The sequence below is a fragment of the Stegodyphus dumicola genome, chromosome 6 (assembly GCF_044657685.1).
Source record: "Stegodyphus dumicola isolate Sdum_Otavi_A_Nest chromosome 6, ASM4465768v1".
Taxonomy (NCBI): domain Eukaryota; kingdom Metazoa; phylum Arthropoda; class Arachnida; order Araneae; family Eresidae; genus Stegodyphus; species Stegodyphus dumicola.
The window spans coordinates 63,112,131-63,126,661 of record NC_140773.1 but is presented as its reverse complement, the minus strand read 5'-3'; the positions used below and the strand labels follow the sequence as shown (position 1 = coordinate 63,126,661).

Here is a 14,531-nt window from a genome sequence, read left to right as displayed (position 1 = left end):
TTTGAAAGTTGTTGTCATTGCTCGCTTTCAAATCCTAGAGTTTGTTAATGAAAAATTTCTAAGTTTTACGATGAAATAAAAATAGCATTGCCAAACATTAGATACATTGTTGCCGATTCCAAAAATTTGTGGGAAGCTATTTCGACTGTTCCCATCTTTGTACGACTTTAAGCAGCCGAAATATTAATTTAAAACTCTGAGGGCACTCATTTTTCCGAGTGGCAACAGTCTCTCTCGTTGGAGATAAAAATGCTTTACTTCGAAAAGGGTTGCTACTGCTCGCTTTCAAATCATAGAGTTTGTTAATAAAAAAAATTTAAGTTTTAGAAAAATCTGTACATATAAAGAAGAATGTCTGTTTGTGTGTTCGCGTTATTCATTTCTGATCAATTTTTTGCCGTATTTAATTGACTAAATTTGAGTATAGGTGAAATATTGGATGGACCTTGAGCTTTTTCAACCAATTGATTAGAAAGACCAAAATCATTAAAAACTGTGTGCTATTGTTGCTAATATAATGAGAGAGAATTAGTTTATTTTTCTATCGAAAATTTTTATGTGGGTTCCATATCGCATCATGTATGACTATGAATGTATAAAATGTATGACTACGAATCATACTTTTTGCATCGTTATTAGAGAAGGATTACAGTGGTATGGTTTTCTCTGTTGTTGGATACATTACTCTCAATCTAATTTAACTGGCATCGGGTACTTCCGCTAGTCTATGACTATGAATTGTAGTTTTTGCATCATAACTAGAGAAGGATTACCGTGGTTATGGTTCTCTCTGTTGTTAGATACATTATTCTCAATCTAATGTAACTGGCATTGGGTACTTCTGCTATTAATAAAATACATTTTTAGATTTATCATTGAAACATTATAGCTAGTCAATCAGAAAGCAGAAAGTGTTTGGTACCTAGTAAAATAAACAAATAAAGTAATGGTAAAATATACTAACATGGTAAAAGTTTTTGAGATATTAAAATTCAGATCTGAATACTCCATGTACTATAATTACAATTATAAATATATTTTATTGTGATAAAAGCCATGTGTCCTTTTGATTATGTGGGGTTTCATCAGTGCGGCCTTTTATTAGTGTGTGCTTTCATTGGTGTGGGCAATTATCACAGTAGGCGAGAGATTGTGGGCTTTTGTCGCATGCACTTTCGTCCAGTGGGCTTTTGTTGGGGAAACATTGAAAATTAAGGACTTTGAAACCTGACAATTCTTTCAGACTCTTCAATTCACATACAATAGCTATATAGCTAACTTTATTTATGTTTTTACCATGTTGGTAAATTATGCACGACTAGTACATTTCTTACCAAGATTTTATGCAAAATTTATCACAAATAGAATTTAATTTTTTTAAATGTTCAATATTTTTAATTTTTAATTTAAAGTTTTGAATAACAGCCAAATTATATAGATAATAGAAGAACTGGTTCTTAATAACTTTTCAGTATATGCTATAATGTTATTGAAATAATTGTATTACATAGAGTTGTAGTATTTAAATGTATGGTTATTTTGATATATATTTCATATTACTTTATTTTGAATTAAAAAAAAGCAGTGTGGATGCTTTTAATGAATATAGTGTAATTCTTGCTCATAATTTTTTAGAATTTTACTATGGTACAGGAGAAATCTTGTCCCGAAGAAGGAAGAAGCCCTATCAAAAGTTCAGGGCAACAATCAAAACTGCAGGAACTTTCTTTACTTGCAGAGAAAGTTGGTTGCACTTCAACACAATTGACCATTGGTAAAGAGGATTTCTTTTCTTCCCCTTCTGTTCTTTTCTAATTATGCATGCATTATATCATAAATTCAAAGAATACACAAGAATTAATACTGATCATGAAAAAATTATGAATTATGTTAGTTTGAAATCTCACACCTTTTTGTGAAAGAAAGAACTAAACGATATTTAAGGATAGTTAGAGGATTGTATCAAAATAACAAAAAAAGGGGTTATCTTAACTTTTTTCTGTTCAATTCTGTCTATGTAATAACCTTAAATAGGTACTAAAAAAAGTGCTATCCACAAAGATTTACATAATATATTTTATTTATATTTATTGTGTATTAAGAGGGATATAAAATTTAGCAGTTACTTTTAATTTTCAAGACTTGTACGAGGGCCATCCAGGAAGTAGATTACGTTTCCGTCTGTGTCCGCTAGGGGCGGGGCTAGCGCGGCCATCTTGGGGTCAGAGCGTTGCGCAGCTCAGTCTGCATCTAGCCGTGCTAGTGAGAGGTTCGTGCTGTGCTCCGTTCAGATACTGTGACGGTTTGAAATGTCTGCGTTAATTGAAAATCCCGCGAGGTGCGCTCAGTAATAAGGTTTCTGACTGCAAAAAACTGTAAACCGATAGAAATCTATCGGCAGCTTCGTGAAGTGTATGGGGACTCGTACTAGTCTTGATAATAGTTAGAAAATTTGTGTTTGAAAAGAACATGTAAATACACTGCTGGTCATTTAAAATGCAGCATGGAGGTGGATAAGAGATATCAAAGCCAAATTTATTTCAGAGGTTACACATACTATCAATGTTAATTTATTTGAGATACAGTTTTCTTTGAGGTGAGAAAGACAAGAAGATCAGTAATGTGTCTTGTCTCTGTGTTTGTTAATAGCACAGCATACACTACAGCATTGAGTGAAAGAGGCTTTTGATGTGTTGGTTGAGAAATGGCAGCCCATGCTGCATTTATATGTAGGCATAGTCCATCTGGTGTACCTGCAGGTGCAGCATACTGGGTTAGGCGTTCTCCAGTCATTGACCAGACATGTTTGATGGACGATAGATCTGGAGAACAGGCAGGCCAGAGTAACAGTACAATATGTTGGGCTTAGAAGAAAGCTTAAACGTTGCATAAAGTGTGTGATCACGCATTGTCTTGTTGATATGTGGCCACAAGCAAGCCCTGAAGGTAAAGAAGGAGAATAAGCTGCAAAATCTCAAAGATATAGTGTTGGCTAAGTGTACTAATAATGCGTACTAGCAGTGTGTGTGAGTGGAATCCATTAACACCCCACACTATAACAGTTAGTGCACAACCAATATGATGATGTATAATACTTTGACCAGACATTTTTCATGCTGTCTCCAAACTCTGACCATTGTGGTATTGCAGGCAGAAGCATGATTTGTCCAAAAAGATAATTGTATCCCATTCGGATGTTCATCTCCCCTGTTCAGTGCACCAGTGGAAATGCCTGTTGTTTAAAGTTTAAGGTAACCAAAGCAATGGAAGCTTAATGGATAGTCCATTATACTGTAAACAACATTGCGTTGTTCATGCAGATACCGAATGTTCTGTAGAGTGCATTTGTTGTGATACAGTTGCAAATATGACAGAGCGCTCCATCATGTGCACAATATGCCTGTCATCGCCTGGAATGGTATGATAAGGCGGTTGCAGTTTATCCTGTTTATCAGGCATTCCCTCCTGCATCCATTGGCTCCATATTTGTGGGACTGTTGCATGGCTGTGACCAAAATAATGACTGATTTTCCAGAAGGATAATCCACAATCTGTGTATGCAACAATTCTGCCTCAGTCAAACTCAGAAACATGCTTGAATGATGCTCATGTTTTCTACTAAAGCTGCACACGCAAAAAATCTCACAAGAGAACAGTTGACATTATTCAAAATGGCAATACTTCCTTCCTTTATATATGGATTGTAAAGAGCATTGCAATTGCCCATGATGTGTGTATGTCCTTAAATCATAATCATTTGCTTATTCAATCATGGTGTATACATGATGCAAGTTTCATGCTGTTTGGATGCTTCCTTCATTGTGTTTTTTTTTTTTTTTTTTTTATGGCCAGCAGTTTAATATATATGTAGCATAATTTTAAGAATAAAATGCTTTCATGGGATCTATGCTGATAAAAATATTTTTTATGCATTATTAAAAGGATAATTCCAATTGAAAAGGGATCCTTTTTCCCTTGTGCAAAACTATGTATGTAATATGCACTATATACATAGTATGGTACTAACCTGTTGTAATGAATGACTTTAGGCTTAGAATTTGATGACTTACAGTTGGACTACAACACCATTTAGCCTGTTTAAGACTGTGCAAAGACCGTCCCAGGGTGATTGTAGCTTAAGAGAAAGTCTTTTCTGTCGAATTAGATTCCAAAACCACACCTTGTCACTTTCATTGAATCAATATCCTCTTGTTTCATATTGGGTCTCCTCCATCTTCATCTTCTCCACCAAGTTAACTCACTCTCAAACAAAATTGTGCATTGCTTCAAACCATGCCTTGAAATCTTGAATGTACTCCTCAAGCGATGAAGACACATCCGGAGAGCAACCAATTAACAGATCACAAGGCAGAAAGTCACAACTGAAGACCATCTGAGAAACGAAATACCCAGTAGTCTCATTAACAGCACTGCGATAGGCCAGTAAGAACAAAGGTAACTTCTGGTCCCAGTTCTGTTGGATTCTGAAAACCATCAGCGAGAGGTTGTTAGGAATGGTTCGATTAAAACTCTCTGCAGAGCTATCTGACTGTGGATGTAAAGCTGTGGTTTGGGTTTTGCTTATGCCAAGTAGTTTGCAGAGTTCTTTAATTACAGCTGGCATAATTCCTTCCCTGATTTGATCTGGAAATCAAACCTGGCACCAAACCTGGAAATCGAATGCTCTATCATTACCTTCACTACCGTGACAGCCTCTTGATTAGGAATAGGATATGCTTCAGGCCACTTTGAGAAGTAACCAATGGAAATGAGGATGTATTTGTTGCTACCAGCAGTTCAGGGCAAAAGTCACTAGATGTCAAAGACGATACGTTCAAAAGTCACTCCTACACTGTAATGTTGCAGCTTTCCTTGGCTGCATTTCATTGTTTTTTTCGAATCTGCACTGGAATTGCAAGACTGGCACCACTTTTACAAGTCAGTTCTTAAATGACTCCAGTAGAAAACTCTTGAACCTATGCAGAGTGTTCATTACTCCAAGGTTGCTTTCTGTCGGACTGTATCTAGTTCTTTAAGGAAGTCAGGGACCTGGGATCTTGGAAGTATCACTTGCCATCAGAATGTTTTTCCTTCATCTGACTCAAACTTCTGGTACAAGATGCCATTTCAAATATGGAATAAGTCCTAGAAAGCTCAATATTGCTTCGTTGTAGGACTATAGATCAAAATGTCTTGCTAGGTAGGTTTCTTATTTGAAGATTCGATTATGCCAGTGAAGAGTTTAATATCATCTCCCAACTCATCTTTCCTGACTTGTCAGTCCATGGGTTTGGGTCAGAAAACATTGAATTTCTAACTTGACATACAACTGGGTCAAGCAGCTTTCTGAGCAGGGTCTTCTGGACAGTACAGTGGCATTTCCATATGATGGCCTTTCCAATGGTGGATATTTCATGGTGTCTCTGTATCCAACTGGCTATTTGGTCTTCAGGATTCTTGAAAGTTAAGAGCTATGTCAACAATACTCAATCTGTGCAGAACCAAAATTTTCTGTCATTGGGATAATGGTTGAAATGTGCTACAGCTTTGACTATGGTGAGCAACTCTTTTCACGTGACACAGTAATTCCTCTCCATTTTAGATAGACACTTGCTCCAGTATGCCACAACACTTTCTTTTCTGTTTATTTCTTGGGACAAAGCAGCACCGACACTCTGATTGCTCTCCTGCAAGTCAAGAATAAATGTTTTGTCGAGCTGAAAAATATGTCAGGATTGTTGTAGGTGTTCTTTGCTTCCTTGAGTTTGTTAAATGCATCCTCATATTGTTTTTGTTTTGTCCACAAGAACTTTTTCTGGCTCTGTGTCAGCTCATGACTGGGATTTGTGATGGAAGAAAAGTGGTTCACAGATCTTCTATAGTGGGTGCAAAGTCCCAGGAAACTTCTCAGCTAATGGACATTTTTAGAATGCCTCCAGTCTTTAACTGCTAACACATTTTTGGATCCATACGCACATCTTCAGCAGAGGTGGCATGTCCAGTATCCAAGGTAAATCGTTTCCTGTTTGAATAGTTTATGTTTGGTAAGATTTAACTTTAAATTGTCTTCCTTCAATTTCTGAAGCAACTTCCTAATATTTTCTAAATGTTTTTCAAAAAATTACCCATGATGATGATGTTTTCTAAGTGTATCCGACAGGCATCAGAGGAAAAATCTTTCAACACAATCTCTATGAGGCATTCAAATGTAACCAGTGCATTTTATAACCCAAATGATATCAGTTTGAACTGCCTAAGTCCTTGATTGGTAGTAAATGCCATCTTTTCTTGATTGTCAGGGTGTATCTGTATGTTCATGTTATGATTAACAACATAATCATTCTTAGAAAATAAAGATAAAAGAGCTTACCTTTTAGTCGATCTTCTTTCTCATTCCAAAGGCATATTTCCAGGAATATTTTTATTAATTACACATATCAAAGGCACTAGTCAGCAAAAACAGAGGCTTCTAAGATAATGAGATATTTAATTTACAAATCACATCACTAACCTAAAATATATATATAACACAGAAGAGAAGGATTACATGTTTCACTCAAACGTCCATCATGAGTTCTGGAGTTCATAGTTCTGCTTTAATTTTTTGCTGGGCGCATGCGCAAATCACACGGCGGTTAGGGAGAGTTTCAACACTCTATCTGCCAGTATCCATCCTTTAAATCAAGCACTGGAAACCACTTTCTTCCAGAAAGAGTGTCTAGCATGTTATCAGTTCTAAGAAGAGAGAAGCTATCTTTCTTTCTGATCTTGTTTAACCAGTGATTGTGTGATTGGTGCATGATTCCCCATATATAAATTGTATGCTGTGGCAAACTGGTTTGACCTACGTCAGAAGCTGAGTGGGAGGAAACATCTTGAAGTTCTTGAATGGCACATTCTGCAGCACACATCTCTTCATCGCTTAGTTGTCATTCTACAATAACGCCAATATTATACACCAAGATTGGTATACTACTGGTTTGTTTAACACAGGTCACTGGAGTACATGCTGCAACCACTTCGCCTTATCAATTATGTTCGCAACTCTCACTAAAATGACAGTCTTCGATAGGCTGATGAGTGTCAAGGTTACCTGTACCCCTTCTGGGCTTTGCAGTTGATAGAATCTTCTTTTATACCATACTGGAAATTTCTATTTTCAGCTATGGATCCAGTAAGCAAAATTCTGTTCTTGCTAGTATTGTGATATTGTCTTAAGCTTGGTGAACATATTTAGCTCCTTTATCTTTAATTCTGAAGAGGGTTATGTCTTCAGAATGAGAATGCAGTTCGTTATTTTTAAAATCCAAGAAAATGTTGTATTTCCTTAGAATATCTAATTTGAATATGCAAGGGTGTGTAATATTTGACACACATGCTGTGGGATGGTAATCAGCACTTCTAGACATAGTTTGGGGTTTATTAAATTATGACAAAGCACACGAGGGCTATCTGCCTAAAGGGAGGGATGCTTTCATGGAGGACTTTCTAAGGGAAACTGACTCGTATACATGTTACACATGGGGAAAACCATGAAAACACCCATGCAACCAGCCCGTTCGCGGGATTCGAACCTCGGACCGAACTACCAGTGTTCAGCGTCTTTACCGCTCACCCACTTGTAGGCCTCTAGACATAATGTTAATGTTCAACTTTTCATCGATTTCAATTTTATCAACAGACACAGTCTAAAGGGTTGCACATGGTGGCATCCAGAGGAGTTTACCATCCAATTGTTGAACCAAAATCTTTTCAGATAATGGTAACATTGGCTCCTGTATTTATGGTCATACTGCAGGGAACTCCATTTCTGTGTTCCATGAGAAGAGTTCATTATTGCTGCCACCTATTTCAGAAATCTGAAGTGCTTTGAAATGGAGAATAAACATATTTTAATTTGAGCCATAGGAGCACATTTCTTTTAAATTCGTGAGTTTATTTATGGTTAAATTTGAAACATAACTTTCTGATACTTATGCAGAGTGGCAACACCAAGCTTTCCTGATGACACACTACTCTTACCACATTATATTATTTATATATATAGGATGTCCAGCAAAGGAGTCCCTGATTACAAAATTAAAAATCTTGAAAACAAAGAACAATAGATGACTGAAACAAGCGTTATCTTTATTATGAAAGCTGTAAGAATGTTATGCAAAAGTTTCAGAATAATAGTTACAAAAACTGCCTACAAATGGCATTGTAATGAAAATACATAGTGCATATAAATAGCACTCCAAAAGATAGCAATCAATTCCACCATTTAAATATGAAAGGAAATTAGCTTACTAAAGGAAGAGGTGAAACCATGTATTCGATTGAACAATGTGTGTTTCTGGTTCTGAAATATCACAAGTTAGAATATAATCCTGTGGCAATAAGGCATAATTTTCAAACAGGATTTAATGTTCCCAAAAGACCCAATGTGAAAACCACTCACAAGCTCTTCACCAGATTTCAGCAGACAAGCAGCATGGTCAATGATCTGGTAGGAAATGTTTGTTGCAGCAAATTGTAGTTACTTCTGAAAATGTAGCCACTGTGTCTGAAATTATTCAGCAAAATCCAAGGAAATCCATCCAAAGAATAGCAGCAGGTTTGAAGCATTTCAGCACACAGAAAATACTGAGAAACACACTCAACATGTTTCCATTCAAAATCCAGTCAGTAGGCCATACCCATACGAGCTGTATGACAAAGAGATTACTTCACAAACCAGATTCTCATAATGATTGATAATGAAGGTTTGATGTTGGGTGTATCTAGCTGCCACCTGAATGGATTCATAAATAAACAAAAAATTACAATTTTGGGGGTTCGAAAATCTCCATTTGCATGAAGTGAAACCACTACATTCTCTCAAAGTTATTGTTTAGGCTGTGGTAAGCAGCAGACGCATTATCGGCCCTTTTTTCATGCAAGAATTGCATTGCAATTTCGAAACAATTTCTCGCTACGCAGCTAACATTAGAGAATAGACCAGGAACCAACTGGTTTATGCAAGATGGAGCCCAACCACCAGATTATCATAATGATTAATAATGAAGGTTTGATGTTGGGTGTATCTGGTTCACACATGAAGCACACTTCCACCTGAATGGATTCATAAACAAAAGTTGCAATTTTGGGGTTCCAAAAATCCCCATTTGTGTGAAGCAAAGCCAGTGCATTTTCCAAAAGTTATTGTGTGTTATTGTTACAATTTGTTTCAGTGTATTAAACAGCACATTTACACACAGCAAAAGGCAACTTGTTTTTGTAAGCCTAGTGTTCTTTTTTGTTATCTCTGTAAATTGTAAATGAGTGGAGTACCATAGCAACTTATGTATTCATATGGGAAATTAAAAGAAAATCTTTGTACGTGTATTTCAATGTAATGTTCAAAAGAATTATTTAAAAATTTGTAGTTATGACTATTCTTAAATATTTACTACAAAAGCTGTTCACATCAACTTTTTCTTTTTTAATCTGACTTCTCAAGTAAATATTAATTTTAAAATTATATTTTTTACCACAGTGAAATAAACAACATTTTTAGAAGTAATATTTAAGCAAAAATCAATATCTTCTCATGCATAAATTTATGTTTATTCTTAGCATGGTGCCTGAAAAATGAAAATGTTCATTGTGTGTTAGTTGGAGCATCTACTCCAGAGCAACTGTATGAACATCTTAATGCCCTCCAGGTAAAAGAATATGAAGACAAATATTCAATATAGCTTATTCTGTGAAATATGAAAATTTGTTTTTCCATTTTGTGCTAACATACAGAAGGAAAAATAAAAGTATTAATAGAGCATTACTCATATGTAAAATATATGAGGAAATTTTTATATTAAGATTCAGTCTCAGACTGGCAATACATATTAGAATCCAAATTAACTGGATTCTGTGGAGCCCAAGTCAGGTAAATCAGAAGTCAGGTGATCTTTTATAAGTATCGGAAATAACATTTATAGATTGTATTCAGGTGAATTTAAAATGTATATACATTATATTTAAAATGTATATATAAACATTAAAAATGAGTTCAGTGAAACCTCAATTCACAAATTTCATTCCTAAAGGCAGTTCATCAACTGAAATGTTTGTAAACTGAAGGAGTTTTTAGATTCTTTTGTTCCTGAACTACAAGTTTTTTTTATTATTATTATTAAACTTTACAATACATTAATCACAAGTCCATAACCCAAATTTGGTGGAAATCGTCAAATGTAAAACAAAAAAGATAGTATCAAAAAGATGGAGGGCATAAGTGGAAAAATTATGAGGAAGATGTTATTTTTCAGGTGCAAAATTCCCTTCCATAAAGCATTCTTTAATTTTTTTTCCCCTTTTTCACAGGGCCTGTGTTTTACTCAAAATTTGTACAAAGTGATTTGTTACCTATGTTTTAAAATGCTTCTAAAATGATAAATAGATATAATATTCTCATTAAAAAATGTTTGTGCTGTAGCTTAGAAACCAGCATATTACCCAATTTTGCAGAAATGTTGTGGATTGGAGAACTAGGAAAATTTTTCTTTCTTTATCATAAGGAGACAACTTTTCACAGTCACGTTTTATTGCTACTTAAGTTAGTAGTTTCTTGTTGAGCTCAATTTTATAGTCCTTTAGGAAAAATCTCCACATCTTCATTGTTAACTTTCTGACCTATATTTTTGCCAGAGACATATATCGTAGATGACAAAAAATCATAAGTCGAGGCCTGCTACCCAATTTGGCCATAATTTTTTTTGGGTGAAATTCCTGCAGATCAGTTACTGGCCAGGCTTTGTTAATGAGAGTTGCATAATGGAAAATACTAAAAGGGTATTTTCAGGAGACGCTGAGTTTTAATTATGTGGTACACACATCTCAAAACATCTCTCAAAATCATATGTTGGTATCTTGAATGTTCATAACTCGTAATACTATTCATCAGCTGAGACTCTTTTTCCAGGTAATTTATTTTTAAAGTGAGGCATTAATGATCAGAATTTCCATTGTATATTTGTTTTCAATCTTTATGCTAAACCAAATATAAAGATTATAAAGATAATATCAGTGGAAGATTAATAATAAAACATAATGTATACATAAAGACAATTCAGTAACATAGCATGTACTTATAAGTACAATACATAACATAACATATGCATAAAGGTAATATCAATGGAGGAAGAATTATTTTTTAAATATGATATTTATCCATGACAATCAGTTTATTACACAGTCAGTTAAAGTTATCCATTGAAGTCACACGTGATGAAGATCATGAAAATTTTGTTCAGCCAGCTCATTCAAACACAGGGCAAAGAATCCAGGACAAATTAACTGTATTTTGTGGCTTTAGCCATCTGACCTCTCTAGTAACCTGTAAATTGCTATCATACTGCAGAGATGCAAATAGGTATAATAAGATCTGTAATGCTCCATTAATATGCAATCAGGGACATATTCTCTAGGGCAGTGTTCTCAAACTCAAACTGCATGCAGGTCGAACACATCATCTAAAAAGGTTAATGAGACAGAATTTTTTTAGCAAAATGAAAATTTTTTATTAAGAAAATTAAATATATTTAATTAAATTTTAAATTTCACTTACTATGCATTTAACAAAACAACATAATAAAAATTAAAAAGAAAAAAAATCAAATTTTTTTTCTTCCTGAAAGCATTGATTAATTCTATACTATTCTGGATAGTTTATACTTACTCATTTATGAGGGGTGTATAAGTTGTTGTCATTCGTTCACTGGATATTTATATATGCATCAGTAAAATGCCACCACTGTTATTTCTAGTTTTTAGTCTTTGAGTGGAGTATGATTTAGGAAACTGCTGGGACAACTAAGAAAATAACAAGAAAAGCTTCATTATTGCTTACTCTGTCATGAGTTAAGTTTTCAAATGGGATAGTTTTAAAAAATATCCAAAATTTTTCAAGTCATTAAGAAAAAAATTAGGCTTTATATATGATTTATATTAGTATTATGTTATTTAAATCAATTTTTGAAATTGTTCTAGGTGGATTTATCATAATTTACTGTGAGTCTATAATTTTTTTAAACAAAATGTTTAATTTAAATATGGAATTTGAATTACGTTATTTTATTTCATGCATTTTTAATTATAAAATAATGAGAATGAAATAATTCATTCTGTTTAAACTTTTTGCAGCATTTTTTAAAATCAGTTAGCAATTATCATGAGGATGGCGTAAGGCCCAGGAAATTTTTTATAAAGTAACTGCAAAACAAAACTAAATATTTTAAAATTACGTTTATTTGATGAAATAATTTTTATAAATATGACTGACCTTCCATGGAATTTTTTTTTTAATGAAGAAGAAAGTATGAGAGCCACACTGAAAGTAGTGCAATGGTCAATGTTAACTTTTGCATTATTACCCACTCTTCCCATGTTGCTGCAGTAACTGTTCTTTTTTGCACATGTGTGTAATAATTCATTTCATCTTCGTTATTGACACAATAGCCCAAAATGAAGCATGACCTTTCTAAAAATACTACTCCATTCTGCTCTCAGTTTGTCCAAAGACCTCTCCCATCGAATTAGTGAATTGAATAATATTAAATTATTGGTACAGTCTACCATTAAATTCTAGACCTTTGACTCATTTTGCTATTGGTTTCAAAGTCCAGCAAATTTCTTGTTGTTGATTTTAATGTGTTTGACAGTATTACTTTGTATAATTCATGTGTCACCATAAGCCATCCATATTTCTTAAACTTTGGGATAATTGATGTCTTTATGAGGTAGAGTTGCCGACCCTAAAGCCAATCCTCAACTCAATCCTCAACTTGGCCTATATATTTATAAACCCTCTGAAGACAGAGGTATTCAGCTATATCTCTGGACACTGGGTTGCTCATTGTAATAATTTCTTATTTGTGAACTACATTGCAACTATTTTCTCACACCTGATCTTGATATGGGTGAATTCATTTCTTCATTGCTAGTAAATAATTGTTTTATAAGAGGTAGTTACAGTCTTTCTGGCATATCCATGAAAGGCTATAGAATGTGTAAGAGATAATGTTATTAACAAGAGCAATATGTTCAGATAGATGAAAAATTTTTGAGGCAAAAGCAATGTGCAGAGATGAATTTAAAAAAAGGGGGGAATCAGCATTGAAAATGACCTATGCTGTAGAAGACCATTATACGCATATAAAATGTTTCTAAAGAGGATTCTTGAGGTGGATTTAATGATGCCATAAATATGTCATTTCGTAATGAAGACTAAATTGAATAGTATCTTGATGTAGATAGTTTGTGTCAATTAACAAAAAATTCTAAATTTTGCATTAATTTGGGTACCTCATATAATTTACTGAGCACTGTCAAAAAAAAATCAGTCGAGTAAATGTTTAATTAATTCTGAAATATTTTTTTTAAAAAACTGATATGTTGTTTCTTATTTATTAATGTTTTATATGGCATTTATATCTAATCATAGTTGCTGCCAAGATTGAATACAGGTCTGCTAAATGAAATTGAGAAAATTCTGGAAAACAAGCCTATTCGTATGCCTATGCAAAGGTGACTGCTGCTTCAAAAGGATTCTTTGGCAGTACCAAAGAGTCCCCAGACAGTAGGAGTTGCCTCAAGTATGGAAGCTGATGAAAGATGTACTCGTCTTGATGCTATCAGGGAGGATAGTGGTATCGATGGTAGCAAATCTGTTGTTGATGAGTCCAACCGAGGGTTTTTTGGTAACTTACTCAGCAACTGTGTTATTCAGTGAGATGCATTTGAATGATTTAGTGTCACTGGCAACCCAGCCACAAACTTTTCTCCCTTTGATAGGAAACTGGCGGTGCTTTGAGAAAGCTTTTCATTCAGTATTTTAAAATTCTAAATTTTTCTCAGGTTGTCTAAAATAATATCTCAGGTGAAAACATTTCCAGATTTTGGAAAAGAGTTTTTTTTTTTTTTTTTTTTTTTTGTTTGTTTGTTTGTTTGTTTCTTTTCTTATATTTGTTTTCATGCTTAATGATTTTGTATATTACTTTTCATATCGCTAATGTCTTATTTCATAATGAGTTTTTTCAATGGTACGATGGATACAATTCATGTAGTTACTCAAATATGTTCTGGGAAGTTTCCCAATTTATTCTTATTTCTTGTAGAACGTAGTTGTAGTACTGCCTTTATATATATATATATATATATATATATATATATATATATATATATATATATATATATATATATATATATATATATAAGGATATACCACAAAAGTATATCCTTATATATATATATATATATATATATATAAGGATATACTTTTGTGGTGAAGGAAGTTGCATTTTTACATTTTACCTAAAAACTTTGATTTTGTTACTGTAAATTGCTTTGTAGGTTATGTATTGTAAACATTTGAGGAAGTTTTAAAAATTTATTATTAATTTTATAATGCATGTTTTGTGGTCTTTGGGTTAAATACTTGTGTATAATAAAAGAGGTTTTTCATATCTTTGTTTTCTTTTAAAGCTTTCTTTTTAATCAATCCATTTTTT

General features: G+C 33.7%; 1 protein-coding gene across 7 annotated transcripts in view; it reads left to right on the top strand.

Moving 5' to 3' along the window:
- The window catches only part of LOC118181914 (voltage-gated potassium channel subunit beta-2-like), a 262,942-nt gene extending 248,742 nt beyond the window's left edge, over positions 1 to 14,200 (top strand). For 5 of the 7 annotated variants that reach the window (XM_085818411.1, XM_085818409.1, XM_085818413.1 and 2 more), the window contains exons 14-16: positions 1,636 to 1,774; positions 9,601 to 9,689; positions 13,466 to 14,200. In XM_085818411.1, coding sequence (XP_085674537.1) covers positions 1,636 to 1,774; positions 9,601 to 9,689; positions 13,466 to 13,552 — 315 coding nt within the window. In that variant the 3' untranslated portion in view covers positions 13,553 to 14,200. Of the gene's footprint in view, positions 1 to 1,635; positions 1,775 to 5,807; positions 9,370 to 9,600; positions 9,690 to 13,465 lie in introns of those variants that run through there. The other 2 variants (XR_015041653.1, XM_085818414.1) reach the window with 2 other exon arrangements.
- Positions 14,201 to 14,531: the final 331 nt, after the last annotated feature.